The sequence below is a fragment of the Actinia tenebrosa genome, unplaced genomic scaffold (genome assembly GCF_029948245.1).
Source record: "Actinia tenebrosa isolate PJP-AT-01 unplaced genomic scaffold, QUT_ActTen_1.0 PGA_scaffold11__36_contigs__length_13525064, whole genome shotgun sequence".
Taxonomy (NCBI): domain Eukaryota; kingdom Metazoa; phylum Cnidaria; class Anthozoa; order Actiniaria; family Actiniidae; genus Actinia; species Actinia tenebrosa.
Window position 1 is genome coordinate 8,658,533 of NW_028292571.1, and position 21,713 is coordinate 8,680,245.

The window sequence follows — 21,713 nt, forward strand, 5'->3', positions numbered from 1 at the left end:
TTAGATGCATGCTGTGACCGGCGACCCGTGGCATCATCCACTGTTTTTAATACGCGTTTGGCATTCTAAACTGACTGCATGGATGCCGCAAATGAATAAATTATAATATAATTATGTCATTTCCCATGTGCTATTTCGATCTCAGCTTTTATGTTCTATGTTTCTGAACCCGACAACGATTCTTCAATTGAGTGTATTTTTTACAACATCTCACGTTAAATAACACATTCTGATTGGCTGACAGCTATGTTAAGACACAGATGACATAACGTTCTACAAAACAATACCTGATTTTACTCTAGAAAATTTCGAAAGTTTACCTCTTTTTGCACAAAAACAACATAAGACAAAAAAGGCAATCTGTTCAACAGCTAAAGAGATTATCAGGCGTGTTTTTCAATGCATTGACGGCTACAAAGGCAAGGATTAACGATCAAGATTATGTAAATAAAGGTCTCTTTCTGCCTTCTTTACGACAACTTTGGTGCAAGTTTTAGAGTCTAAAATGGCATTCAACTTCATTTTAGGATTGATTCTTCGTTGTAAAACAAAATGGAAATCTTTGAGGACAAGCCCAACTAAAAATAGTTTCATTTTAGATCACTGCACGAGAAAAAAAAAAAAACCAGGCAATTAAAATTCTAGAAAATATCGTGGTCACGGCACGCTCACACCACTGAGCTTTTCACGGTAGTCATGCGAAAACTTATCTAAGTTCGATAACATAATTGTCACGTATTTTACGCGGCCATTCACGCATGCGTCATTGCCAAACAGTATATTATTCTAATCATTAACTCACCTCTTTTAAAGTACCATACAAGATAAAAATCTAAAACTCTAATGAATCTGAAATAGAAAAATATTATGTTAATGTTGTATATACATCACGTATATGCATCACGTCTACCACAGGTATCTCAAGTCCTTCGAGGGGACCGAAACATCGCGCATGCGTAAAAACGCCCAAGCAATAAGCTTTTAATAGTTTAAGAATCGATTCCACTGCGCATGCGATTTTATCCGAATTTCTCACCTTCTTTTGTTTAATTAAGAACAAAAGGTTTAGACAAAAGAAGGTGAGAAATTCGGGATAAAATCGCATGCGCAGTGGAATCGATTCTTAAACTATGAAAAGGCTTATTCTTAACATGTCTGTTTTGTTACATTTATCATACATTAAACCATAATCGTTGTGGTGCAATGTTTTCCCAGTACCGACCACGTGTCATTCCCTAGAGTATCATTTCTTTGTTTAACAGTGGTGCATCAGAAGACACATGAACATGGATACAACTCAAACTTGAAGAATCTTACTCTCAAGAGAATGACACGAATGGCACCAACAAATTAGGTTAATTTGGAAATCGAGGTCCCTTTTCTATGGTTTGACTCTTATTGAACATAGAATGGTGTCGGCATGTGATACAAACTCAAGTGGAGCCACGAGCGCAGCACACTAGAAGTTGTGTGAGATGAATTCCATAACTAAGTAGCTAACCTCTTGAAGATCGCCTTCCTCGGCGACCGCCTCTTCCACGGACAGCATTGTTATCAAACGGTTTGTCTACACCTGGAACTGCTCGCTTCTCGGGAGACTCCTCTTCGACTTTTTCTTCTTCTCTTCGTTTTAAGCAGGCGGCTTTGGGATTTAGATTCCGTTCTAGGACAACCAACAAACAGGAAAAGAGAGCATTAAAAGGAAACAAAAGATAAACAAGAAGGAAGGAAGGAAGGAGGGAAGGAAGGAAGGAAGGAAGGAAGAAAGAAAGGACAGGGAGGGAGGAAGGGAGGGAGGAAGGAAGACAGCTTGTTGTACATCGGTACTCACCTCTAACTTGGGATTCCAAACTCGTGATTACTGATACAGCTTGATGCAAAATGACAAGCTAAAATCAACAAAATAGAAATTGGATGAAACTTGAAACTTCATTTCGTTTTTTCGAATAGTTTTTTTAGCGCCAGCTAATTTTTCCACTGTATTGTGGGAATATATTTATATTGTGGGAATTAGATATTTTATTTGAAATACATATATATATATATATATTACTACATATTATTATTTGTATGTCTCACGTGACCATCATGATATCGAGCTGTGTCAGTCTTATGACAATACAATACAATACAATACAATACAATACAATACAATACAATACAATACAATTTTATTTGCTCATACAAGAAAATTTACATGAAATGTGAAAAACAACTATAGAAAACAACTAAGAAAATAAAAAATAGATAATTGTCAAAAGAACATAATTCAGAGCCTGGGGTCTAAATTAACCATAAGGTTTTTGAGTTAGACCCCAGCAATTTAAAATTTAACATTGGAGTAAACTGAAGAAGAACCAAGTACATAAAAAATAATTACAATTTAACTGAACAATAAAACTGTTAATCCACAATTAGAGTAATGACATGTATGGTATATATTAACATATATGAAGAAAGAAATAGAATATTTAGAAAAAGGAAAATCTAAGGAAGAACTAAATTTTTATCTGTAATTGGTCGGCAAGTAAATAACTTTTTAATTTTTTCGCAAACGAAAATACATTAACATTTTTTAAGTGGCTAGGAATTTGTTCCCAGAGTTCAATCGCCATATTAGCCGTCATTTGCTTGCCTATATTGGTACGCACTTGTGATTTATGCAAGTTTTGCTTTGCTGCGTACCTGGTATTGTAAGGATGGATATCTTTTGCATATTTGAAAAAAGAGGAAGGTGTCTCTGTGATTTATGACAACGATATCAAAGGAGTGCATGAAGAAATGGATAGAATAAGCTCACTTACAGTCAAACAAGGTCACGCGTTGACCCCTAGAGTCGATTAATGAAATCATTCCTTTTATACGCACGGACCGGATTAATGCAATATACCAATATTCAAATGAAAAATCAGTAATGACATCCTCAAAGTAAATAAGAGAGCGACTTCTGCTCGAAGGTATCTGTAATTTAGATGATTTACCTTCTTCATCACGAGTCGAATAATGAACTGAAGATAGATATTTTTGGTTCTCCAATGTTTTGAATTGATTCATTATCAAAGTCATTTATCAGCACGTGATTGTTTGACACCAAAGTAAGTTTTTACAGTGCGGACAAACTTAAATAAATAAAAAACTTTAGCCAATCAGAAGAGAGCAAAATCAGTATCCCATTGACCTTTAGCCAATCGAGGAGAGAGAAAAATAAGTATCCCATTGACCCCAGCCAATCACAATTGCTTTCTCCTGATTGCTTTAACTTTGACTTATTTTGATTCCTTTGTTTTTAATCTATAACGTGACTGCTTTTTTCAAGTGGTCCCGGTTAAGTGTGTCCGCACAGAACTGGGCCTCAATCAAAATATCTCCATAACATTTTATAGGCACGTGCCTTAATGAGTTTCTTTACCAGACATTGCCATGGAAACACTTTGATTGACGTCCACTAAAATCTATTTTATCGCGTGATGACGATTCCAATCGTGATAAATTCATTAGTATCCCAAAGGATACGAAAGGAATAACGATGTTATCCTGACGAGTTTCAAAACAATAGCTGTTCATTTCCCTAATGGTTTGTCACGTTCAATAGTCCCCTTCACGGTTCCCTGCGCCATCTTGAAAGGTAGCCGGGCCTTTGTATCGAAGCGAGACGAACGGTGAGCTTGCAATGATAGAGACCTTTTTTTAACACCTTAGACAATTATTCACATGTCTCTATCATTGCAAGCTCACCGTTCATCTCTCACCGTAAAGGGGACTATTGGAAACATATTGTCACACAACGAAGAAGGTCTATTTGGATGACATTACAAATGGTTTCCAATTCTCATGAGATTGAAATTCAATTCCCGGAGGATAGAAAATGTATTGTTTTGGTACCCCATAATGGCCGCTTCAAACAGTACTTGAAACAGTTAAAAATAGCAATAAATTTTTTAAAAAATCAACAAGAAAATATGTGATATGTTTTTTTCAAGAAACTGGTTTCTTATTTTTTCTTCAGATCTTTGGCGGGAAACATGGAATCACTTACGGTAGTTACCTTGGTTTGTGGAATGTTACTCCCGCTAGAGGCGTCATACAAAGACCATTCCTTTGTTGATGGTTCCCGACGGGGTTTGGGTTGACTTGGACGCTCCTTTTCCTTTTAAGAACAAGTTTTGACATGAGAAATTGGCCTTAAGACCCTTCGTAGGGCAATGGCGGCCATCTTGAAATGTAACCAGGCCAAAGGCTAGTTCATATTGGGCACCAGTCTTCTACATTGGTTGCGAGGTCATTGATGACTACAGAGTGATCAAGGTCTCAGTCAACCAAGTCATCAACAGCCTCGACTCCAAGTGAAGGCCAGGCCACAGTTCAAAATGGCGGCCAAACCGTGAAAGGGTCATAAGAAAAGAAGAAAGAAAACAGCCAAACTATGATAAAGAAAAAGGTTAAATTCAATTTTAATACAGTTTTGAATCGACTTTGACAGTCATTTAAAGAGACAACTACCTTCCCCGGTAAGGGGGGAGGGGGAGAGGCGAAGGGAGGAAGGGAGGAGGCTGTGGATGACGCCAATAAAGGGAGTAACTAAATCACTAAATCCCATCCCATCTCGCATTCTTGCCTCACTAAGTCAACATTATAACCATAAAACACGTTTTTGCTGCCAACCCGACCCAGAAAACTGCAGACCCTGCCCTGACATGTTCTAGTGTTTTGGCTTTCGTCCCTCAAACGTACAACTGTGTGTGTAGAGTTTCTAATTAGTTCTCTCGTGAGCCTCGAGGGGTTTCCTCCGGGTTCTCCGGTTTTCCTCCCTCCGCTAAAATAAACCTCCAAACTCCAATCATGAAATCTGGGCCAAAGGTTTGTTAGGCACTGGCTATAGACCCCTTGCACTGAGTCCCGAGAGGAATTGTCCTGGGGGACAAAACAATGGATTTTGCTTTGCATAAGAAAGGAGGGCCTATTGTTTTGTCCCCTAGAACAATTCCTCTAGGAATTTAATGCAAAGGGTCTATTAAGTGCTACCCTCGTAAAACAAATAAGGAAGATAACAGAATATGGTTTCTATGCTGTTCATTTCCGCACAAAAAAAGAAAAGAAAAGAAGCCCAAAGACTGCAACTGACTCAACTGTAACCGACATGACTGCAACTGACTCGACTGCAACCAACTCGACTGCAACCGACATGACTGCAACCGACATGACTGCAACCGACTCGACTGCAACCGACTCAACTGTAACCAACTCAACTGCAACCGACTCGACTGCAACCGACTCGACTGCAACCGACTCGACTGCAACCGACTCGACTGCAACCGACTCGACTGCAACCGACTCGACTGCAACCGACTCGACTGCAACCGACTCGACTGCAACCGACTCAACTGCAACCGACTCAACTGCAACCGACTCAACTGCAACCGACTCAACTGCAACCAACTTGACTACAACCGCTGACCAGAATCACCAGAGTGATTCAAGTAACAGTTGTCTACCTTACCTTTGTTTGTGGTTTTGAATTCTGTAAATGCATTTGACACATTCGACCAAGCTCTTTGAACGCTTCGTTGATATCACGTACTCTCATCCTAAAATCAAATCAAGCCAGGCACTGTTCATTAGTTGAGCCATTTCTCACACCAAAAGCTTTTAAGTTGTGACGTTAATTACGGGTCCAGTTTGATACGACAATAGATCTTTCCTAAACTCGCTTCAGTGACCACGGAACAAGGTTAGACTCGATGTGTTCGTAATATATACAGTATTTATTAAATTCAACCTCGAATTGAAGCCAATGTCTCGTGGCCACTCAAGGGAAGTCGGCAAATGTGTATTGCAACAGTAACGCCAAAATTGTGACGTAAATGTATCGTCTACAAGCAAAAATCATATTGTATGGTAGGAGAATATATTTTAAAAATAGAGAATGTGTTACTCGAGCAATAGTCCCCTTCACAGTTCCCTGCGTCATCTTGAAAGGTAGCCGGGCCTTTGCATCGAAGCGATACAAACGGTGATGTTGCAATGACAGGGTCCTAGTGAATAACTTGTCCAAGGTGTTAAAAAAGGTCTTTATCATTGCAAGCTCACCGTTCGTCTCGCTTCGATGCAAAGGCACGGCTACCTTTCAAGATGACGCAGGGAACTGTGAAGGGAACTATTGTTTCTCCCAAGGCGGGCATAAGGAACTCTGAATTTTTCCGAGACAAATGCAATGCATGCTTAATCTTTAGCAACCATAATTTTGAATCACTGATTGATTTTTTGTGAAGGGACGTTCGTTCTGTGCCCAGAAGTCGCTAATTTATGCTAATGACGTCACACTTAAAAGCCATTTTGGTTATTCTCATTGATTGGCCAGTTAGGAAAATGCGATAGTCTGGATCAAATGCCTTCCTCTTGGAAACCACTAGCCTCCTTTGCAGCCGTTCTTAGGGTCGTCACGCAACGTTTCCCTCCCCATGTTGCGTGACGACCCTACGAACGGCTGCAAAGGAGGCTAGGAAATCACTGGATCGAGTAGAAATTTTGAGGAATATTAATGTGCAAGAGAAGAATTTCAATTCGGGTCTAAGACACAGGCGCGCGACGGCCATTTTAAGCGAGAGAAAGAGAGAACGAAAAAGAGATAAACAGATATGAAAAGGAAATAGAAGACAGAAAACACTTGCCAACTATGGGTGAAAACACTTCTAGTAATCAAGGTCTGAGGGATTCTCATATTAATTTAAAATGGGTTGCACCGTGTAGGTCCTAAAGTTACAGCACGACACGGTCAAGACGGGCTGAATTCAGATTTTACACCTCATTCAAATCTCATTCTATATCTAATAGGTCTGCAAGCCAACTACAACTACTATGGGAAGGTACGTCTTTACTGACGGTAGGGCTGGGGAAGTCGTAGTCTCCCTCGCATCCGATTTTAGTGTCGGTCGTTACGCAACGGGAGCGTTGCGTGACGACCGACACTAAAAACGGATGCGAGGGAGACTAGGGAAGTCGCAGTAAACTTGTTATGAATGGTTGTAATCTTCCCTCTTGAACTTAGTAAGAAATTCAAGACCCTTCTATTAAGCCAACAAGGAAAAAGCTTTCGTAAAAAAAAAAACGTTTGACACTCCGTAAAGTATAAATCTTTACTGATGTCCCCCCTCCCCCCATTTTGAATCCTAATCTCTCCACTCCCAATAGAAAGACGTAGCTTTCCCATCTACCATTTACATCTAACTAAAACTAAACTTACAACTAAGGTAAACCTGTATAACTGTATAACCTGTATAAGTCTGTCATCATTAAAACCGGTATTCATTGCATTAATTTTAAAATACACTCCAAATGTTTTTGTCTTCAAAATAAACACAGGGTACCCAATAATGTTCGCTCACAATATCCTAATAGTCATATCTGTTTGTCTTTCAATCGCAAAGCCTCCTCCTCTATGTTTGTCAAGTTTTGGTTTAGATTCTTCCGAGATCGCATTCCCGAAAGGATTCCGAACCTAGGCCGAAATCGTCCGAAAATGTCGCGAAAATTTCCAACATCAAATTGGTGGTTATTTTTGGAGATTAAGTAAAAAGCGCTCTCTATTTTCGCTAACCCAATCTAAATTGGAGCTAATTTTGTTTTGATAAACGCCATTACATATAGATGGGAACGATCGATTCACAATTCAAAATGGCCGCCACGCAAGTATGACAACACCGACGATACCACTCACCGTTCACGAGCATTGTTAGCAAATCTTCGATGTTTAATAGTTGCCACATCCCCCTCAAAAAGACTGAAATGATTTTTATTTACAACATGATTAAGAAAAGCCTTAAGGCAGAACAAAGTCTGCCAAAATAATGAGATTCAAAATGGCCGCCGCGCGGAAGCGAATTTGACTCCCAAAACCTACAAACCTTTCTCTGGCGTTGTTTGCGTATCGTCGTTCTTGCTCGCGGACTACCCTGTCTGTATCCCCTTCGATAAAATCGTCACCTTTATCGCCATCTTCTCCCATTAGACTGCCGCCATCTTTGTCAAGGCTGTCGATTTTGTCCTCGTTTTTGATCGATTCACTTACGGAACCGTCTGTTTTATTTCCGTCTACGAGAGATCAATATATCATAGAATTAAAGCTTATTTCTAAAACGGCGATTGCGCTGCATTCTGGTCTGTTTTGGGTCATCATCATATATTGTACCCAAGATAGATCAGTAAAACACAGGAGAGAACCAAAAAAAAGCAGGTCTCAACTCACATCTGATTGGATCGATTGGCATAGTCAGGATTTTCCCCCTTGCTTCGCCCCTGGGGTCCATGCAAGGGTGGGACGTACCCACAATTACACACTGTTGAGATGCGGCGGCTTAGCAGCACACACCACCCGTGTGAGTGACAATTGTCACTTGTATGTTTAGCTATGAAAGACTTTCTCATTATCTCTTAAACATGGCGGCTATTCTGCTGCACAATATCAATTGTTTTGGAATCTTACATCGTGTTTCGCTGATATCAGAAGTAGCGGGCGACATCTGTGAGGACAACGCTCGATTAGATATTGTCCCTGGAGAGGTCATGCTATTTGGGTCCTCGTCCATCGCACTGTGGTTGTTATTCTGGGAGAGAAGCAATCGATCATTTAAGCATTCAATAATGATAAGGAAGGGAAGAAGTAAAGGGACTATAGGCGTGGGTGGGAGGGAGGAAGGAAGGAAGGAAGGAAGGAAGGAAGGAAGGAAGGAAGGATCATAATGAAGGGAAGAAGGGAGACAAGAAAGGAAGCGTTCCTTTTGCATGGTCTTTGTCAAGAATTAAAAAGGGAATGATATGTCTCCTTTTCTGGTAGATTGTTTTCACTTACAAGTTGATCTAGATGTGAGGAATGCATATTATCTCCAGTCGAGTACCCAGCCGCTGACACACTCGTAGTTGCTACACTCATTCCAGCACTGGCAACGCTAGCGTACATCTCACGTAGGGGGACGTTGGCTTCGGCGTGATTGCGCAGCACATGAATCGCATCATCAAGACGTTCTTCGATGCGGCTTTGCTATAATGCAAATTATGTAGAGTTAACCACGAGTAGGTGCCTATAATTGTGGGGCTGAATAGTCCAGTTTCGAGTTCCAAATTACCGCTGTGTTTCTTGATTACAGACTTATTTACTCAGACTTAGCCTCGAATCAGTGTCTAATTACTCGCAAATACCAACGGTAAAGTAAAGAATGCACAACTTCAACAATACGAGCACTTTGAAACTTGACGGACCTTGACTGGAACACGTGAACATTCTGCACAAAATCGAGGCTAAGCCTGAGTAAATGAGTCTGTAATCAAGAAACACAGCGGTAATTTGGAACACGAATAGGGTCTATTCGGGGACAAGATAGAAAAGCTCCACGATATTGTCCCCAAATTCAGCCCAAAAAGGTCGCTATCAGTTTGAACACTACTGGATTGTTAAAAGCGTTCAATATGAACCTGAAATGGCTAGCATTTTGTCAGTTATTTATAAAGTCTGCCTTGAACAACTCTGAAAGTGATTCTTTTATGGTATATCAAACAAATATACAGAAATATAATTGACGTCGACTGTCCCTTTTCCCGTCAAGTTTCTACTTCGAGTGTAGGTAGGCACCTTATCCAATCCATCCATTAATGCTCCATTTTTCAAGAGTATGGACCCCATGCATGTGACATCAAAGCAGTTCCATCTGGGAGACCAAACAAAAAGAATTCCAATCTGCTGGGAATTGGAGCCTATTGCTTTGTCCCCCAGATTGAGCTGCATTCCAAAGTGCTGCAAGGGGTCTATATAGCGGTTAGTGACAATACTGTTGCAATACCCGCTTGCTTAGTCACAAAAACGTGCCTTAGAAATGGAGAACAGGAATATGAATACAAAGTATTATACGCTGTATTTGGGAATACCTTTGGTTGTATATACTGTTGCATGTTCTGTAATTCTATTGGGTTTGCTGTGCTCCTTGCTTCTCTCTGTTGAAAGTGAAATATGTCAGAATATACGAAGCCAAAAAAGATTACGTCAACATCAATGGGCTTTAGGTAGGTATCCAACCAAGCCACACTTGCTCCTTGAAACAAGTGTGCGAGGTTAAACAATGGACCTCTTGCTTAGCAGGCAGCACACTAACCAACCAAGCCACAAACAAAGTGTGTGAGGTCATCGAGGATCAAATGGACCTCTCTTGCTTAGCAGGGAGTCACACGTGCTCCTCAAAACAAAGTGTGTGAGGTAACTGAGGATCAAACTATGGATTTCTTACTTAGCAGGCAGCTCACTAACCAACCAAGCCACACTTACTCCTTGAAACAAGTGTGTGAGGTCACTAAGGACCTACTCAATAGTGGAATGTTGGAAAAAGGATAGGACTTACCAGAGGATGTAATTGGCTCTCATAGGGAGGTGATGTCGGTTGATTTGAACGACCCCAACCAGATGAATGACCAGATGCTCCTGATCCAGCTATCATGAATAAATATAACCATTACCACATCATGATGAAGATTATTATTATCCGATCATCACCGTCACTACAACCGATCAACATCAACATCATCACCACCATCACTATCACTTCTAACCATCATCACCACCACCATCATCATCACTTGCACCCATCACTACCATTAACATCATCATCACGTGCACCCATCACTACCATAAACATTATCATCACTGCCACTATCTAGCATCATCATCATCGATAATTACACCCATCATTATCATCAACAACATCATCACCCCCATCCGACATCATCCTCAATTACCTGAAGGTGGTCGTTCTGATACACTAGCTAAAGGTGGAGGTGAGCCTACTGGAGTGGATGGATTTGACGAGTATGTTGTTCCATTGTCTGTGGAGTATATCTAAACAGAAAAAGAACCATCATCAAATAACGTACAAATACAGAAAGGAAGGACGAAGGATTTGAACACAGCTTAATCAACAGAGGGGTAGGGTGGAGAAAGTATTGAAATTCGAAAGAAACGAAGATGCAATAAAAGACCCTACCGATATAGAAGATGAAGGAATGAAGAGGAATTCAAATAACATATCAGCCAGAATAACATTTGAGCAGATTACTTACAGATGCAAGGGCTTTGCCGAGTGCGTCTCCTGTTTGAGATCCCGAAGTTGGTGCTCTCGATGCGTGTCCTGCAAACACCATTAAAAATTTACCAAAAAAAAAGTTGGAAATGCGCACAATGAACCAAAGTAAGTATGCATCCTAAAATACCTGGTTTCCTCTCATTACTATTGTCATACGTTTCTGGATTTCTGCCCGTATTACCACCTTTTGCATACACTTATTTCAATAAAGTTAGTCACCAAAAACCAGGAAAGCTGAGATCATTGAGCATCATGGGAAACTTTTCATATCAAAAAAGTATATATATATATATACAAAGCTTTTTTAATACAAACTGCAGCTCCATGATGCTCAGAAGAGGTGAGACTGTAACCGGTAAAAGATTCGCAAGCCTATGAACAGTTATCAAGCGGCTGAACGTGTTAAATGAATCTACCCATAATCCTTGTCGGCCTCAGCTTTATAGCTTTTCAGGTGACTAACTTTATTGAAATAAGTGTGTCCAACAAGTATGACTACATCTAAATCTGATCCAAGTTTAGGTAAAACAATATACAGAGATTTTCACTCTATGTGGTCTTCACGTGACCGCCATGTTGTTAACATGACAAAAGAAACCAAGATCAATTATTTTAGTTACGTGAAACAACCTGGCGGCTATGACGTCACATGCACAAGGACATGGCCGCCATGTTGGTTGACATAACAAAAGAAACGAGACCAATTGTTTTGTTCAAGTCAACCAACATGGCGGCTCTGACGTCACATGCACAAGGACAAAAGACATGGCCGCCATGTTGGGTGACACAACAAAAGAAACCAAGACCAATTATTTTTTTCAAGTTAACCAACATGCCGGCTCTGACGTCACATGCACAAGGACAAAAGACATGGCCGCCATGTTGGGTGACACAACAAAAGAAATCAAGACCAATTATTTTTTTCAAGTTAACCAACATGCCGGCTCTGACGTCACATGCACAAGGACAAAAGACATGGCCGCCATGTTGGGTGACACAACAAAAGAAATCAAGACCAACAGACCTTCTCGAAATTATGTTGAAAGCGAGACTATCATGAAAACACAAACGAAAACAAACTTTTCTCGATGAAATTTGTGGCATTACTCTTGTTTGTTTTTTTCGAGATAATTTTGAGAAGAGTCCATTGTTTGTCCAAGTCAACCAACATGGTGGTCATGACGTCACATGCCCTATTGATCGACACATACCCATTGGGTCGCTGCCGTTAAGTGGAGGAGAGACGGCATGCAAATAAGGAGACGACTGGCCGTGTATGCTTCCTGATTGTCTGAAAGATGACATGGGAGGCAGTCCTGATAGTCTGTCCATCGCCTCACTATGACTCATGTAGCTCTACAAATATAAACACGATAAAAACATTAGTAACTTGGCAGAATGGACGTCGAAAATAAAACCACATGAATCAGAAGGATAAGAATTTACCAGAAAACATGACAGCCGCCATGTTGGAGGTTTATCGAATTCATCCAATATGGCGGTTACGAATCATGCACAACAAGAAAGGATTACTACAGAGGCAGATTTCGTAAAAATGCTAAACATTTCATGATACGTTCGTGCCGCAACATCTCGAGTGCCGTATACATTTAACGGTCGTTGTCCGTTCCATACTGCGAACGCGTGGCACGGTCACGACTTTTGACAGTAATACAAAATCTTCTCTGTATGAAAACTGTTTAACAAGAGGTTAAAATGAAGACGTAACGAATATAACGCTTGTAGTCAGTAGAAAAGAGTTTTTGGTTGAGTGATAAGGTTTAGTATTTAGTTAAACAGAATATTTCAAGGCTAGTATGTCTAAGTCAGTTCCCATGAAGATCAAATATCGTTCCGTTAGGAAGAAAAAATAATTTTTACTTTTGCTGTTTTTGAGAGAAAAAGAGAGAAAATGAAAGAAAGAAAAAGAAAGGCACGAGAAGGAATAAAGTGAGCAAAAGAAAGAGAGAGGGAGAAAAAAAGACGAAAAATCAAATGGAAAAAGAAAGTGAGCGCGAGAGAAAGATGGGAGAACAGGTTTTGCAACCCAATAGAGACGGAAGGCTACCGTTAAATCGAATTAGAATTCAGAAGTTCTTCTTTTATTTTGTGGAGAGATGAAAGACCGGAGCCGAACCGGGAGGAAAAATCCCTCGAGGCACAGGAAAGAACCAGCAAACAACTCTACTCACATACGACACCGAGCACGGTGGGACTCGAACCCGGGCCGCATTTGTGAAAAGCGAGTGTTCTTACCACCACGCCACTCGTACATCCCCACAGAGTTCTGATCGTCATGGAAACTGACTTCACGAACGTGGAATTTAGAACATTTTAAGGCTTGAAGAGGACAAGATAAGTAATGATAGCACGAAATTTGTCACGGCGCTTAATATTAATTCATTAATAAAGCAAATTATTTGAAAACCAACCAACAGGCGAAACGCTTCAGTTTAGATTCTTAGTACATACGTCAGAAAAAAACCAGTCACAGTTCTTGGAATATTCAAGATAATCTAATAGAACCCTTGCATGTGACGCCAAAGCAGCTCAATTTGGAGGACAAAACAAAAGAATTTCAATCTCCTGAGAATTGGAAACCTATCGTTATGTCCTTCAAATTGAGCTGCATTCCGACGCGCTGCAAGGAGGGGGTCTATTCACCATTTCCTATGTATCGATTCAATGGTCAAAATAAAGCATTTAGTCGAGGTTGCAAGGTTTACATTTGAATTATTCTTTGTTCATATCTTTCAGCCTCGATTAAATGCTTTGTGTGTGTGATCAGTGAACCAATGAATGGAAAGATGTAAATAGACCAGTTGAAATTGGGCGTACCCTCAGTATCGTTTCTTTCTCAAACAAAGAATCTTATTTTCCAAAGAATGACACTTGGTTCACAATGGAAACATATTACTGTACATCTAAAGCAAATTAAGGTTCGAAGCGCCTTGCAACGGCCACCCAACGAAAGCGAGAATTTGTGCATTTGCACGTGACCTCACACAACGTGAATGCAAATATTTAAAATTTTTTAAATAAATGGATAAAAATTTGCGTAGGTGATACCTATTTTGGTCCCTTTGTTGGCTAACAATGGACGCTTTCCTAAAAAGTATCTTAATTGACGGAAACACTTGGCGGGAAAGGATTCAACGGCTTTGGTAAAAAATAAGTTGGTGGTCCACGGTTAGGCACGTCGCCATGTAATGCTGTGGCAAAACTTCCACTGTTGCTTAACAGGGTCACTTTTGAGTAGATTTTTAAAGAATTCAACGAAAAGAAGTTATTTTCAAGCACTGTTACACAATAATTAATCCAATAACCTGTGCATAAAAGAAATTATCTCATACCACGTTACACGTGGTTCTATTATTAGTACGAGAAAGCATTAGCAAAGACAACCGCTGATTGCATCTGATTATCGAAAAGATTTAAATAGTCAGTTTTGAATTAGAGTCAAGAAAAAGAGTGAGCGACCACAGGGTGCCCAATAAGAGCAGAACTCCCCATGGGTTTCGATTAGATGTATAAGCCAAATATGAACGAATTCAAAGCTAACCAGTACGTCCGAAGTAGCTTGTGTAGGAAGAGTGTTCTGGTGATGGAAATCTTACGCCATTATAGTTAAACGATTAACACAGCTCAAAAAACGTCTGGGTTTTTGGCTTTGGTGTCCGTCACATTTAAATCTAAATGTTTTCCCATTACGGACCACTTGTCATTCCCTTGAGAATAAGATTATTTTTTTAAGTTGTATCCATGTAGAGGCTTTGCACCATCACGTGATGGCAGCCATGACAGGAGGCAGGAACAATTAATTCTGGTCTAATCTGAATTACATGAGAAAGAATTCAGTTTCCCAGAGAAAAAATACTATTTTTCCTGCCTCCTGTTATGGCTGCCATCACGTGATGGCGCAAAGCCTCTATTCATGTGCCTTATCATCCGCAGCCGTTAAAATGAAAGAAATTTACTCCTGAGAATGACACGTGATATGTATTGGAAAAACATTGTACCTCGAAAAAGTAGGTCTATTTTCATTGACAGAAGCCAAAAACTTTATCCGACAGACTGCTGAAATATGGAAATGCGCGTCATGGATATAAAATGCATGTTCTTATTTCTTACAAGTGAAACTTTACCTCGATGAAACCAAAATTATTCAGCGTTTATTAAAAGTAAAGCAGTAAACTACAAACTTGTCAAGCCAATACGATTCCATTTCCCGGTGGAATTTGAGGAATTTGTTTCAAATTTTTTAGTTGATCTCACTTGAAGTTAATTTCGAAAGTAGTCTATGGAAGGAAAAAACCTTTGAAACTGAGTTTAAGAGCTGTTCAAAGAAAAAAATTGCAATGTTTTCTTGCAACAGAAAGGAAAGAAATGCTAGTTTGCTGTCCAAGGTGTAACAGTCCAAAACAGAACACTCTAAATTTCATTTCAAAAATAAATTCAAAACTGTTACAGTTACTTCGGAAACACCGTTGGCGTGGAGTTTTACCATTTTAAAGCTGAAAAAAACACAAAAGACAAACCCGGAGCCCAGTCCTTTTCTCAGTTTCAAAACAGTAAAACAGAAGTCTGGGTACTAGTTACCGCACCCTTTGATGGTGAAGTGGTGCCTTTGCTAGTGCAGGCATAACGTGCACGTCCTTCTAAAAAAATCAAATGCAAAAAAAAAAAAAAAAAAAAAAAAGAGAAAAAAAGTCAACAAAAATAAAACGAGCAAAACAAAAAAAAACACAGGTAGAAGGGTGGTTGGTGTCATACATACCAGGCCCTCTCTTGTTGTCATGCCGTAACTGGTGGCATACGTGCCGGCGGAAGTCGAGTATGATGTCGAGGAATTGCCGAGTTGACCTGAATGTCCCCAGGGGTCTGGAGAGCCATGGTCTGAAATGAGATAAAGGCATTTTTAGGGTCGATATCCGTGTGATAAACCCGTGAATAAAAACCAAATCAGTGTGAAGTGATACGGTATCACTACACTGATATGGTGATAATCTCTACATCACGTTAGCTATTTTTTCTATCTATCTCGACTGTTGAAAATTTCCCTTCTTTCCAATTTCCGTATTTAAAGTTTATCAAGTCAGTAAAACAGCCTGATAAAACGCTGTCAAACAACGCTATAATCAACGAAAGCTTTCAAACTCGGTTATGCCAAGGTTTTTCGTATACGTATTATGATAAAAAACATACTACTCGTTCTAAAACACGTTTTCAATATGGAGGATCGTCCCGAGTCACGTGGTTACACAGGAAACCCAACGAATATTTTGTTACTAGAATTCTTCAGCCATACTGAAAAGCCATTAAAAAGAAACTCAGACGGGAATTTGAAATCACAGGACACGTTTGTCAACGGCAATAATGAGAGACTAAAAGTGCTATGACTAAGCTATCAAATACTAATCATAGGAATGGGACACAATTTCCTAAGGGAGGAGGGGGTGAAGAAAAATGCAGAATGCTCCTCCCCTCCCTGGCAAAACAGATTTAGGCAAAAAGGCTAAAAAAAAAACAAACACAAAATCACCAAAAAAAATTATTCGTTCTTTTCCCCCTCACTTAAAACTATTAAGAAAAAGAACTTTATTTGTACCCATTATTAAATTTTTTTGTTCTAATTTTATAACTTTTATGTTAAAACAGATTAATATAAAAAGTATGTATACACTTATTTCAATAAAGTTAGTCACACCCAAAAAGCTACAAAGCTGAGACCAACAAGGATTATGGGTAGATTCATTTTACATGTTTCAACCGCTTTAATAACTGTTGATGGATTTTAGATCTTTTACCAGTTACAGTCTCACCTCTTCTGAGCATCCTCATGCTGCAGTTTGTATCAAAAGCTTTACTCATTTGATATTAAAAGTTTCGCATGATCCTCAGTGATCTCAGCTTTCTAGGTTTTTTGGTGACTAACTTTATTGAAATAAGTGTATACAAAAGTAAAATCAAATTGAAAAGTGTTCCCAGTGGCATATTTTAGGTACGTATTAAAACTAAAATTCGCAAAACTTTTGCTCCCACCCGCCAAAAAATTATTGCCCCAAAATGTTAAAATGTAGTGTTCCCCTCAAGCTGAATAAACTTAACTAATACCGCATTTTGAACCTTAACAGACTGCAAGTGCATCCAGGCTGTTGTTTTAGGGGCTTAGTGGATTAGGTTAATAGATGTATAATTGGTAGCAGTGAGAAGGAAGTTTATGTTAGGTTTGTATAGACATATATATTGATTTTAGGGTTAACAAAGGTCACTGATGGAAAATATGCAATTTATAGGTATGTGTTTAGCTTTATTCACCTTGATAATCAGGATGATAATAAATATAAAGATAATATGACCTCTTTTCGGTTTCTTAAACGCGTTTTCCGTGTCTCTTTAGAAAATCAGGTAAAAACTCACACGCAGTGGATTAGATTTTCAAACATTTCAGTAATCAAATTTGAGTTTCATACTCTAATCCAAATCTAGATCATTCATTTCGAGCCATTTGCCAGTTTTCAAAAATGAAAAATCGCATTTTTTTACATGTTCTTCTTCTCTCGCTCTGTTCGACCCAAGGTCGCAGCCATGCACGTACTAGACAGTGTTTACTAATAGATACCGCGCGCCAAAATTCTTTTTTTTAATTTTTGGCAGAAAAGAGCTTTTTAAAGCTAAAGTTTCTGTTTTGAAAGTAAACCATTCTAGTCTTGTGTCCTAGGTCGTTATATTAGCGGCGCTTGCATGTTAGTAGAACTCGTTAATATTGTCCGGCAAACTAGATTTGCGATACACTAGAAAAATCTTAAAAGAATAGTGATGGAATTCGGAAAAAATATCGTTCTGGAAGCTGGAACAAACACAAAACTTCTCACAATTTTTTTAATGTGAATTCCGACTTCCTGAGTGTTATCTTTTTTCGTTAATTTTTAAATTCAATTTTCTCACACAATTAGTTGGCAAATTATGGTTCGTATTTTTTGTGCTCTAATTTTCCCGCTCTTTTTAATTTCCTTTACATCAATTCATTTGCGACTTTACAGCTTTATATTCTTTTAGTTCTAAACACCAAACTTGCTCATGACAAACGAACCGACTGTCTTGCCGAAAAAAATGCAACTTTTAAGCTCCTAAACCGTTAAGTAGAGCTGAGTGTAATATAAACAGCTTTATTAGCACTTGAAAAACGAGAACAATTCGAGAAATGTTTGAAAACTTACTAGACGAAGACAAAACATCCATAAAACCTGATTTGCATTAAGCGTGCTTTTATCGATTTTTTTTTTTTTTTTGGCTTGGTTTTACGATAAATTCAATCTTTAAAAAAGAGTGAAAAAACTTTTAAAAAAAACACTTCAAGTTGTTCGTCACTTTTTTAAATGTATACTGTAAATCATCTGAGAGCCCATTGAGCCAATCGAAATAAGATTTATTAGTTTTGATCAGTCGGTGTATTTGAACTCAGTGCATTGAAACTTTATACTCGGTGGTAGGAAACACTAGAGAGTTCAGGAAATTGTAACTTGAAAAAAAACTTGAAGTGATCAGGGTTCGAGCGTTCCTCAATGTAATTTGAAAAATGAATTTAAAACAGACTTTAGGTTTCAAACCTTTCAAGGTAGTCCTCAAGAATGCGTTTTGTAGACATAAATAAGTATTTGAACTTAGAAAACTAATATATAACTCAACAACAAAGCCAAACAAAGGCAGCTCTTGCACCGTCAAAGAAACTATTTATCTTCATGAACGAATAGTCCAAGTTAAATGCGGCATTTCTTCATAAATTTAATGCTCAAACCTTTCATCGTTTTAAGTTTTAGCCTTAACTTTAGGCCATTTTAGATTGGCATAGTTTTTACCCATTTCAAACCACGTGTCTTTCCTTTGAAAATAAGATTATTTGTTTGAGTTGTTTCCATATTCATGAGTTTTCTCATGCGCAATCGCTAGACAAAGAAAGGATACTCTAGGGAATGACATGTGGTCAGGAATGAGAAGACATTACACCTAAACTTATTGCGTCTATAACAATCCGAAAGTTCCGTGCACTGTATATTTTAGAGTCATTTAGCACAGGCATTCAGATAGGGGAAAAAGCCGCTTTACAAAACCCAGGCAACCCAAGTCCTCATTGTTTACAACAGCAGAATAAATTATTGATTTTCTCCGAAAATGTAAAAACATATCATTCATCACCCTAGCAAGGTATCTTTTTTTCCTCTTGGAAATCTCCAGACGATGTTACTATATTTAAGCATGTTTTCTTCAAACAAAGTTCAAACACATAAAATAAAGACTTCATATTTGACAAAGTTGATGATGATTTACTTACCGATATAATAGGCTGGATCCCCATAGATCCCTCCCTTGGGGGAATAATGTGCCTGTGAAATACTATCAGCTGGATGTGACATCATGTCTTCTGTGCCTGGAGAATATACCTGTGAAGAAATTTCAAAACAAACTTTTAGACTAAACAAAATCAAGAGATGAACACTAAAGAAAATTATTAGGAAGGTCGAAAAGTTTCATCCCTTGGGCAAGAAAATTCAGAGCAAATTTTATATGGCTTTTCAAAGGAATTCAAAATAAACATTTGTTTAACCAATACCAATAGATATTTCACCAGAATGCGAATTTATGCTGGGGAAAACAATCCACCATTCTGTATTTCTAAGCTTCCCCCACAATTCCAAGCGAAACGAACTCGAAAACGTGATATAAAGAAACAGAGTTCCAGCGCGTAGCGTGCAGAAATGTTGAAAACTTTAACCCGGAAATAGTCGGACTTTCACGCTTTAATTAAGGCAATAATCATCATTAAATAAAACCAAGATTTTCCCCTGTGGTGTACGACTTCAAAGATCGATTTTTAAATTTGATTTTCGTTTATATATTTATTAGTGTGATAACTCTTTTAAGATGATTATGTAATTGAATATTTAAAATCTACATAAAGTTGTAAAGATGATGTAGATAGAGCAGAGAAAAGCAAATCCGCGAAATTAAAATGTCAAAATAAATAAATAAATAAATAAACAAACAAATAAATGAATAAAAATAAATGAATAAATAAAGTTTGCAAAAGGTAAAGTGAAATGTAGAAAACAATAACAATAACTCGTTTCTAAGCTTCGCGTATCCACGAGTTAAAAATCGTAACGACATCAACAACAAGTTGTTATAATAGATTCTGGAACATAAATTTTTCACTACTTAAAGTTGTACGAATAATGATAAAGAACAGTGTTCTTGAAATTTTGGTACTTAAATCTGCACGTTTATCGTGGGTGTTTTAATCATAGCCCACGCGTTGCCGTAAGGATAAAAGAAAACTCTACGTCAATCATAAAGTTAAAAAGCTCGAAAATTTGTAAAGTCGCCAAGAAGACTACGATTTCGGGACCAGCTTTTCGAGAAAAGTTGAAAGCTGTAAATGTACTCATCGTTAGGAAAGAGAAAATGCTTTGATACTTAGAAGATATTTGTTATGAGAATCAGGTTACTTTGGGTAAGAGAGTTTATGGTAATACGTTTTAGATTTAAATCGATGTATTAGAGAGTTTTAGATTTACTTTCACGGTAAACGTGAAACATAAGTTGACCAGTAAAAAATTATTTTCAATGACTGAAAAAGAATCGCAAAAAAGTTCAAGTATTAGAAAAACAAAAGAGTATTTGCGCTTGGTGACAAGGTTGGTAAACAGTAAAGTAAAATACAGGAAAACTATGAAAACGTGGTCACGTTTGCCGTTTGCGGGGAGAAAAAAGGCAATCTAAAACTCTCTAATGTGTGGCAGTATCTAAACTTTAAGCAGCAAATTGATATTTCTATAAGACTCAAATTCTTTCAAAATAGAACTTCACTTATAGTCGCTGTATGCAGAGATTTAAAGTTCACTCTATTAGTCATAATTTTTCTTGCGTGTGATCACCATTTTTAGAAGACGACGTTAGAACAGAAATAATTTCTTCGGTTTTGTTTTGTCTATGATACCCGAAGTACCTAGCGATAAAGCATCAAAAAGAAAAGACGAGAGGGAATAGCACTTGATTTGCAACAAGGGCCAGTCCTTGAAAATTCGTAAAATTAAGCCGCAGTCGGCTGAGCACTTCATAAGACGCATAAACCATCAACGAGGTAAAATTCGACTCGTGCAGCGAGAAGCCAAGAATAAATCACCCTGAAAAAGAGTGATCTATCCAATAACACTTCATTCATTGATGTGTTGGATACTCGTATAGTAAATAGCTATAGGGATATTCTCTCACTTCGATTATTTCATCGCGGTTGGCACATGGTAAATATCATCTTGTATATGGGTCAACGGCACTATACGATATAAGATCACATGTGGCGTGAAGTTAAGGCAATCTAGACAACGCACCAAGCCAGAAACTCCAACCAAACCATCTTACTTCCTCCATCAAAAGAAATAGAGACGTATTTGAGAAGTTCGGGTCCTATTTTAAGATTTCCGAAGGATAAGATGTCTGCAGTTCGAGATATGAGCAAGGACTGAGGTGACATTAGACAAACAAACACGGAACCCTCATATTTCGAGATTTTCTTTCTGTGATTTCATGGAAAGG

General features: G+C 38.4%; 1 protein-coding gene across 6 annotated transcripts in view; it reads right to left on the minus strand.

Moving 5' to 3' along the window:
• Nucleotides 1-21,713, minus strand: part of LOC116301520 (transcription factor 12) — a 43,129-nt gene that overhangs the window by 3,869 nt on the left and 17,547 nt on the right. For 2 of the 6 annotated variants that reach the window (XM_089027155.1, XM_089027160.1), the window contains 17 exons: nt 19,453-19,561; nt 15,898-16,016; nt 15,725-15,778; nt 12,332-12,476; nt 11,098-11,165; nt 10,777-10,876; nt 10,383-10,471; nt 9,916-9,981; nt 8,846-9,034; nt 8,480-8,600; nt 7,902-8,088; nt 7,715-7,777; nt 5,498-5,585; nt 4,046-4,147; nt 1,832-1,889; nt 1,502-1,663; nt 803-849 (listed from right to left, as the gene is read on the minus strand). In XM_089027155.1, the coding sequence (XP_088883281.1) occupies nt 833-849; nt 1,502-1,663; nt 1,832-1,889; nt 4,046-4,147; nt 5,498-5,585; nt 7,715-7,777; nt 7,902-8,088; nt 8,480-8,600; nt 8,846-9,034; nt 9,916-9,981; nt 10,383-10,471; nt 10,777-10,876; nt 11,098-11,165; nt 12,332-12,476; nt 15,725-15,778; nt 15,898-16,016; nt 19,453-19,561 (1,737 nt within the window). In that variant the 3' untranslated portion in view covers nt 803-832. The remainder of the gene's footprint in view (nt 1-802; nt 850-1,501; nt 1,664-1,831; nt 1,890-4,045; nt 4,148-5,497; nt 5,586-7,714; nt 7,778-7,901; nt 8,089-8,479; nt 8,601-8,845; nt 9,035-9,915; nt 9,982-10,382; nt 10,472-10,776; nt 10,877-11,097; nt 11,166-12,331; nt 12,477-15,724; nt 15,779-15,897; nt 16,017-19,452; nt 19,562-21,713) is intronic. The other 4 variants (XM_089027158.1, XM_089027156.1, XM_089027157.1 and 1 more) reach the window with 4 other exon arrangements.